Source organism: Rhizopus microsporus (assembly GCF_002708625.1).
Source record: "Rhizopus microsporus ATCC 52813 unplaced genomic scaffold scaffold_15, whole genome shotgun sequence".
In the NCBI taxonomy this organism is placed as follows: domain Eukaryota; kingdom Fungi; phylum Mucoromycota; class Mucoromycetes; order Mucorales; family Rhizopodaceae; genus Rhizopus; species Rhizopus microsporus.
The window spans coordinates 594,017-601,198 of NW_019671930.1; the positions used below are offsets into that span (position 1 = coordinate 594,017).

General features: G+C 37.5%; 4 protein-coding genes across 4 annotated transcripts; 2 read left to right on the plus strand and 2 right to left on the minus strand.

Annotated features, from left to right (window-relative positions):
• The first annotated feature begins 106 nt into the window (after positions 1-106).
• Positions 107-883, plus strand: RHIMIDRAFT_42491 (uncharacterized protein). Its single transcript, XM_023615236.1, has 2 exons — positions 107-497; positions 551-883. The coding sequence occupies exons 1-2, from the start codon at positions 145-147 to the stop codon at positions 789-791; spliced, it is 594 nt and encodes a 197-aa protein (XP_023463787.1). The 5' UTR covers positions 107-144; the 3' UTR covers positions 792-883.
• Positions 884-1,173: 290 nt separating this feature from the next.
• RHIMIDRAFT_240188 (uncharacterized protein) lies at positions 1,174-1,488 on the minus strand (the record flags this gene model as incomplete). The annotated part of the gene is made up of 2 exons (XM_023609324.1): positions 1,174-1,231; positions 1,286-1,488. 2 exons carry the CDS (start codon positions 1,486-1,488, stop codon positions 1,174-1,176), a joined length of 261 nt encoding a protein of 86 aa, XP_023463788.1.
• A 146-nt stretch (positions 1,489-1,634) lies between these two features.
• RHIMIDRAFT_294020 (AAA-domain-containing protein) lies at positions 1,635-3,141 on the plus strand (the record flags this gene model as incomplete). The annotated part of the gene is made up of 6 exons (XM_023614049.1): positions 1,635-1,683; positions 1,757-1,887; positions 1,937-2,018; positions 2,088-2,629; positions 2,692-2,892; positions 2,949-3,141. 6 exons carry the CDS (start codon positions 1,635-1,637, stop codon positions 3,054-3,056), a joined length of 1,113 nt encoding a protein of 370 aa, XP_023463789.1. The 3' UTR covers positions 3,057-3,141.
• Positions 3,142-3,226: 85 nt separating this feature from the next.
• On the minus strand, positions 3,227-5,567 carry RHIMIDRAFT_261600 (GTP-binding protein 1). The gene is made up of 9 exons (XM_023611548.1): positions 5,425-5,567; positions 5,267-5,375; positions 4,965-5,212; positions 4,651-4,914; positions 4,549-4,599; positions 4,276-4,494; positions 3,648-4,223; positions 3,538-3,588; positions 3,227-3,485 (listed from the first exon to the last, which is right to left on the minus strand). Exons 1-9 carry the CDS (start codon positions 5,551-5,553, stop codon positions 3,432-3,434), a joined length of 1,701 nt encoding a protein of 566 aa, XP_023463790.1. The 5' UTR covers positions 5,554-5,567; the 3' UTR covers positions 3,227-3,431.
• Between the last annotated feature and the right edge of the window lie 1,615 nt (positions 5,568-7,182).

The following is a 7,182-nucleotide window of genomic DNA, read 5'->3' on the forward strand; positions in this document are numbered from 1 at the left end:
GATGAACAAGAGGATGAACAAGAGGATGAACAAGAGGATGAACAAGAGAATGAACAAGAGAATGATGAAACAAATAAACAAAGTCAAGTTGATGATAATAATAACAATAAACAAGAAATTAACAATAAGGTTGATGATAATAACATGAATACCAATGCTGATCAACACGATATGGAAGAGACAGGTAATCGTAGGCGCGTAAAGCGAGTTATCCTAAGTGACTCGGAAGAAAGTGACAATGATGAGACCAGCAGCCCCAGATTAAGGCTAGGCAGTCCAGGCCTGCATAAATCAATGGCGAGCAAACCAAAGCCAAAAGAAAAAAATGATTATGTTGTAGAAGAAGCTGAAGAAGAAGAGGATGAGTTCTTTGGGATGGGTGGACCTGATATAGAAGAGACCGAGGATCTGGATCAATATGAACAGGATGGTGTTCTTGTTGAACATAATGAAGACACAGAAAATGTAGACGATGCCACGCTTAGGGCAATGTTCAAGTAATGTTTAACTTTTAATGCCTGTAAACTTTTTTATTAATGTCTCTTATAAGTCAACAGGATGCTGAATCTGATAAAAATATGGTAGAACGTCTGATAAAGGATATCACAAGTGGTGGCCTGAGAAAAAGAAAGGCTGCCCTGGAGGAAGGTTTTATGTTTGATGATCTCGATCTCTATGACGACGACGATGATGATTTAGCAGCCATAAGAAGGGCTGCTGCTGCCAAGAGACGTAAAATGCTACAAGAAAATGGGGATGCACTGGAAGCATTAGGTAACGATTTACACTAGTTGCTTCTCTATATATTCACATTGTACTGATCTCTTTTTATACAAATAGCACAAAACCCAAAGACTGCAGCATTTGCTAAAGCTGCTAAAGCAGTGATGGATGAAAGTTGTATTCCTTCTATTGATCTTAGCGATGACGATGATGATCCAATCGATACTGAAGAAAATAGAGAGAGAACACTGAATGCATATCTCGAAGATGACGACGATGATGATGAAGAGGATAAAAAAGATGGAAACAATGGCGCATTTATATCTGATGACGACGAGGATGCCGAAGAAGAACTGCCGTATATCATTTGCCCACTTCCAGCATCAGTTCAATAATAATACAATTTATGTAAATATTCGTATAATACACATCCTTTTATATATATCTACACTACTCTTCTTTTTGTTGTTGTTCTTGTCTTTTTGCACGTTCAAGCTCACCAATGAACCTAATAAGCATATGTTTTAATATTCATACAGCCTTGTCTGTTTTTATAGGTTACCATCTTATTGTCACAAACAGACAGATGGCAAGTAGCAATAGTGCAATCACGTGTGGGTTTCCTCCAGTGATGACAATCATAAAGAGTAAAGTAGCGAAGAGTACATAGAAAGTATAAAACATGATCTTGATGACTCCTTTTGCAGTATAACCTGGAGTCATGATGGACTTTACAATGTCATCCGCAAGTCCATTAGTTTCCATATTCTTCTCTCTCTTGCTAAAAAGTTTTGTTGCAGTAAACATTTTATGATTGAAAATAGTTCGCCCATTTAAATGCTGAGAATCAATTACGGCTCAAATAGTGTAAAAAGAGAAGGGGGTCTTTTTTTTGTTTTCTTTATCTTTAAATGAAATCTTGGTTGCAACGTCCAGAGACAAAGAAATATGCAGCAGACGGTACAGACATACATACTAGAAACATATGAATAGTTTTTATCAAAATGAGAACATATCAGTAATATTTTATTAGTTGCATTGTTTGCGATTTCACAAGTAGCATTTTACTTTGCTTTCAAATACGTTCTCAAATCACTTGATCCCAACAAAGCAAAGCGCCAAGAAGCTAAGGCAAGAAGTAATCGTGTCCTTGGAAAGCTTGGTGTAAGCTTAGCTGTTTTATTAAACAGCATATGTTGACTCTTTTCAATAGAAAGATATCAAATTGAATGAATACGAACAGATTATTGCAGCAGAAATCATTCATGCTGAAGAAATTAATGTCACTTTTAAGCGTAAATATTCTTTAATATAGTAGAGTTTGTGACATGAGGCTAAAAACAAGTTTTTTTAAAAAAAAATAGAGATTGGAGGATTAGACAGCATCATTCAAGAACTTCGTGAAAGTGTCATCTACCCACTTTGTTATCCAGGACTATTCACTTCAGCTTCTGGACTTTTGGGCGCACCTAAAGGTGTCTTGCTCTACGGTCCCCCTGGATGTGGAAAGACGATGCTTGCAAAAGCATTAGCCAGAGAAAGTGGAGCGACCTTTATCAACGTTCACGTGTCTACATTGACAGATAAATATTATGGTGAATCCAATAAGCTGGCAGCTGCTGTATTTACCTTGGCCAGAAAGCTTCAGCCTTCTATTGTATTTATTGATGAAATAGATTCCTTTTTACGTGAACGTCGAAGCACAGATCATGAAACGACAGGAATGATGAAGGCTGAATTCATGAGTCTCTGGGACGGTTTGACGACGGGAGAGGATACTCGAATTGTCATCTTGGGTGCAACAAATAGACCTAATGATATCGATTCGGCCATTCTCAGAAGAATGCCTAAACGGTTTGCTGTTCGATTGCCAAGTGCGGACCAAAGAAGAAGTATCCTCGAACTTGTAAGTTTAGTAGTCATGATTATTTCTGCTTACTCATTTTCTTTATTTCTTTTTTGGTGTAGCTATTAAAAAATATTACATTGGCTTCAGACTTTAATATGAATGAATTAGTTCAAAGAACTGCAGGATTATCGGGTAGTGACTTGAAAGAACTCTGTCGTAACGCAGCTATGATACCAATTCGTGAATATGTTCGATCCGTTCATTCAGGAATTGACAGTGAAAATGCAAGTCAAGACTTGATGAACTTGGACCTATCAAAGGTAATATTTTAAAATGATATTGTTTACTGCTTTTATATAACATGAATGTATTATAGAAAGTCAACACTCGTCCATTGACATTGGCTGATTTTTATGCTTCCGAGAACCACGAAAAGACACACAATTACTCCAGTGATTTGCCTCAGCAAGAGAACCTTGACTAACTTACTGTATTCAGAAATTATTTGCACATTGATAGAAAATAAAGTAAATAATAAAAGAGAGCCCATCAGAAGTAAAAGAATGGGATATAAAAAGAAATGATTAGTAAATCAGTTTTTACGTTGATGTTAAATACTTATATTATAAAGAGGATTCATAAAAGAGAGTAAGCATTTAAAAGATATTATTAAGGAGGGCTCATAAAGCTTTAATTTAAATAAACATGTCAATCTACATTTCCTACAAGTTTGAAGCTTGAAAACATGGACATGAAGGAGCAATGATTTTCTAAATATTTGATCATAATTTGCGGAAACTAAGTTACGGTTTTATGCGAAAACTAGCGTTTATATAAAAGAGGACAATGTTTATTCTGGTTACAGTAAACGAGTGATTTTGCCAATTCCTTTTGTTCGTCCTTCTCTAAAGATCTAGTAATATATTAAATTTACCTTTTATCTAAAAGAAATATCCCCTACTTACCAGCCGTGATCCAACTGTCAGATATTCTGGATTCTTGACAAACTCAAATTCCTAATTATAAAAAAAAAGGTGATTAGGGATCATCCAACATACTTTTATGATCAACTTACAACTTTGGCTCGGTCACCTGTTCGCAGCACTTCCTTTTCGGCAGTGATGATGCTTGCCGTTTGACGTACAGCTCCACAGTGGACCATGGCCTGATACCGAGACTTGATAGTTGTTGAATGGTAAAGAACCAAGATTTCAGCTTCAAAACGCCGTGATACCTTGGGCATCGGCTGATCTTTATCGTGAGTGAGCAAGACTTGGCCCTTTCTAATCGCGCTACGTCGAATATTCTTCAATGCCAATGTTACTGACTGTCCTGCTGTTGCCGCCGGTACGTTGACTCGTTTACGATGGATACCCTTGACGGACGTGGTGACAAATTGTCCAGCAGAATCAGGACCAAGAATGACCTTGTCGCCCACATGAATCACTCCGCTTCGCATGATGCCGCTAACGACTGTACCCACGAACGGAACCGAATAAGTTTCATTGATTTCATAGTGGAACGGTTTATCAGTTTCGTATCTTGTCAAAGAAGGGAGAGCGTTCAAAAAGTTTCTGACCAGATCCAAGCCTTGACCGGTGACGTTACTGACCTGGAAGATTGGACACAGACGTTCGCTAACAAAATTTTGCTAGAGAAAATATCAAGTCAATCATGGTTATAACAACAATGATTCAACTTACTGCAGTCACCACCACATCATGATTATTCTGGACAAACAGTGGTATCTTTCTGCATGATTTGGACTTTAATATCTTTGTCAGGTCACGAATCGTTTGTTCAAGCACATGGGCCGGACATCGATCAATCTTTGTGATCACAACCAAGACGGGTATAGCCAGTGATAAAGCGAGGCCCAAGTGTTCCTTTGACATACCGATCATACCAGCATTTGCACCAACCTAAAGAAAAAGTTAATATTCATCAAATCAATCTCAGTCGATGAAAAAGCTTACCATAAGCATTGCAAAATCAGGAGCACTGCCAGTCATTCCAAACACGGTTGTCTGTTATTTACAATCATCAATCTCTTTTCATGTCAATATAAACCGCGTTACCTTTAGATACTTTTCGTGTCCTGCCAGATCAACAAAACTTATCACCTTGGCTGCCTTTTCCGTAATTTCTTCCCATGTCAGCTTCTTGCCTGTTCCCGCTGGATGAAGGATCGGCCGTGAATGAGAGTCAAAGCCCAAGATTTCACCACCTACACTGGATGTTCTACCGGATTCGATTTCATGTTTATGACGAAATAAGTTCACTCTGGCCTTTCCTCGACCGTCATCCAAGATACCCTTTGTCAAGACTCCCAACATGGTAGACTACATAAGTTATGAGGGATGCTGCCAAGTGAAAACAATCGCCTCTTTACCTTTCCAGCATCTACATTCCCTACAACCGCTACTCTTGCTTCCAACACATCCTGTACTGATTTTGGACGCTTTCTGAGCATGAAATGAGATACTTTCTGCGCGTTTGATTCCGTTGCCTTGTTAATATCCAACTGTATTAGTTCGTCGATATTGGCCAGGTCAGCATCGAGTGATTCAGCCAAGGTGGTTAATGTCTTTATACATTTGTCATACTCATCTATTGTCAAATTCATCGGTGCCCCATCATCTATAATGCACTTGTGTAAACGTGTGTGTGTTTAACGAATGTTCTTCTTCATACCTTCAACGCCTATTTCGAACAATGTCTCGCCTTTTCCATGCTGCATACGTGTAGATATGATATCCTTAAGCCACACCATGTCCTCTTCTTTGGCTTGTATCAGTCTTTCCTATGAGCCAGGTGTTATTTATAATCGTGTTATTGTGACCTGATCTTACTTTGAGTGTTCTATGCTCGACATCTTCGTCGTCATGCTTTTGTTGGTCGTTTAATGAGACATTGTATAATGCTGAAACAAGTCGCCTTGCTTCCTCGTCGTGTGCTGTGTCTTTTGTGGTGATAACCATATTAATATAATAAATAACAAGACAGAAAGAAATGTCCCACCTGTGTATTTATATGCTACTATGAGCATACGGAGTTTAAATCAATGGAGCATTACCCTAGACACACCTTGGTTCGTGCACGCTTTCATGAAGTATCCGCAGCTTTATGCGTCTTGATGAGTCATGAATGAGAATGCGGCGCAGTTGTTGAAAGACCAAGTCCTAACTGTAGGTTTCATCATTCTCTTCTTTCTGGATCTTTTTGATCGGCGAGTGTAACACAGTGGAATTTTATGCAACTAGGTGAAAATTGGGAGTTTAATATGAATATAAAAGTAATGTTTAATCCAAAGTGATTGTCATCTTTGAATATAAGGAGAATAAGAAGGGGCATAATAAGTAATCATGAGTATGAATGACGTGTGTGCGCAGGCATTAAAGAATATATTGGTGCCACATTTTTTATTTTTTTCATCTGCGCTAATTGTATTGTTGAGTGACAGAACACATTTTTCTAAAGTCATGTATGCAAAAAAAAAAAAAGACACTACAGGCAAAGCACTGGGGATGAGTGGCGCTTTTAATTAAAAATAAGCTAAAAGCATAACCCCCTTTTGATCCCCCCCCCTTCTTTTTCTCCAGTACACATCAAGGTTATCACACAAAATTTTGATTTATTATAAAATGAAATTATTGTATAAACAATGGGAAAGGATTAGAATTGTAAACAGTAAATATAAATACAATGTAATATATTAAAAATAATCTTCTTCTTCAAGTTCTTGGTCTGCTAATTCAATAGCACCACTTAATATTGCTTTTACTTGTTCAGCTAAGCATAATTTCGGGTGAGGTTCGTCTTCAAATATAGAAGTACTTGTTGTTGAAGAGGTACAATGAGTTGAGAGTGTATAAGACGAACAGGATTCAATTTCGATCTTTTCACTTGGTTTTCCTTTCTTTTTTCTTGAATAGCCGTCGTCTCTAAATAAGCGTGATAACCGATGAATCAAGTGGCGTCGAGTCATGTAATAAAGTCAAGGAAAAGAAGAAGAAAAGAGAAAAAACAAGTTGCTATTTATAATATCATCACCAGTTACAGTCGCATGCAGTTTGGCGTATACTTATCCCACTTTCATATACGCACGCATACACAATAGGCATTTTTACCTTTGTTAACCTTTCGATTTCTCCTCCTTTTTTAGTTTAGTGACACTCTTGTGCATAAAAAAGTAACCACTAAACTATATGCTTTCTCTTTCCCCTTTTTTTCCTTTGGCTGCTAATTTGTGTCCCTTAGAACATGCTTATTTGCCACCATATTCGGGTTATTAAACCCTATTCATTTATCAGATCAACGAATGGGTTTCTTTATGGTTTTATGATGTAGAAATTTCATACGCGCTCACACACGAACCTCAATTAGAAATCGACAAGATAGATTGTAAGCAGCATTGTTTCTTCGTAAACATTGGATATTTCGTGGCCTCCTTTTTAGGTCACGTCTCGCATTCAATAGCATTGGGAGTACCATTCTGTTATTTGAATTAAGAATAACAGATGCTCTCCCTCATTTACTTTTGAAATATATACAAATAGATCATTAAGTGTATTCAACAGTAAAGGATATGCAATTCTTTCATTGTCGGA

Excerpts from the sequence above, each read along its gene's own strand:
- RHIMIDRAFT_261600 (XM_023611548.1), bottom strand. The coding sequence starts at position 5,553 with ATGGTTATCACCACAAAAGACACAGCACACGACGAGGAAGCAAGGCGA. Across the intron at positions 4,600-4,650 it reads GACACGAAAAGTATCTAAAG|ACAACCGTGTTTGGAATGAC; the intron begins GTAACGCGGTTT and ends TGTAAATAACAG. Across the intron at positions 3,589-3,647 it reads CAGGTGACCGAGCCAAAGTT|GAATTTGAGTTTGTCAAGAA; the intron begins GTAAGTTGATCA and ends TTTTATAATTAG.
- RHIMIDRAFT_42491 (XM_023615236.1), top strand. The coding sequence starts at position 145 with ATGAATACCAATGCTGATCAACACGATATGGAAGAGACAGGTAATCGT. Across the intron at positions 498-550 it reads ACGCTTAGGGCAATGTTCAA|TCAACAGGATGCTGAATCTG; the intron begins GTAATGTTTAAC and ends GTCTCTTATAAG.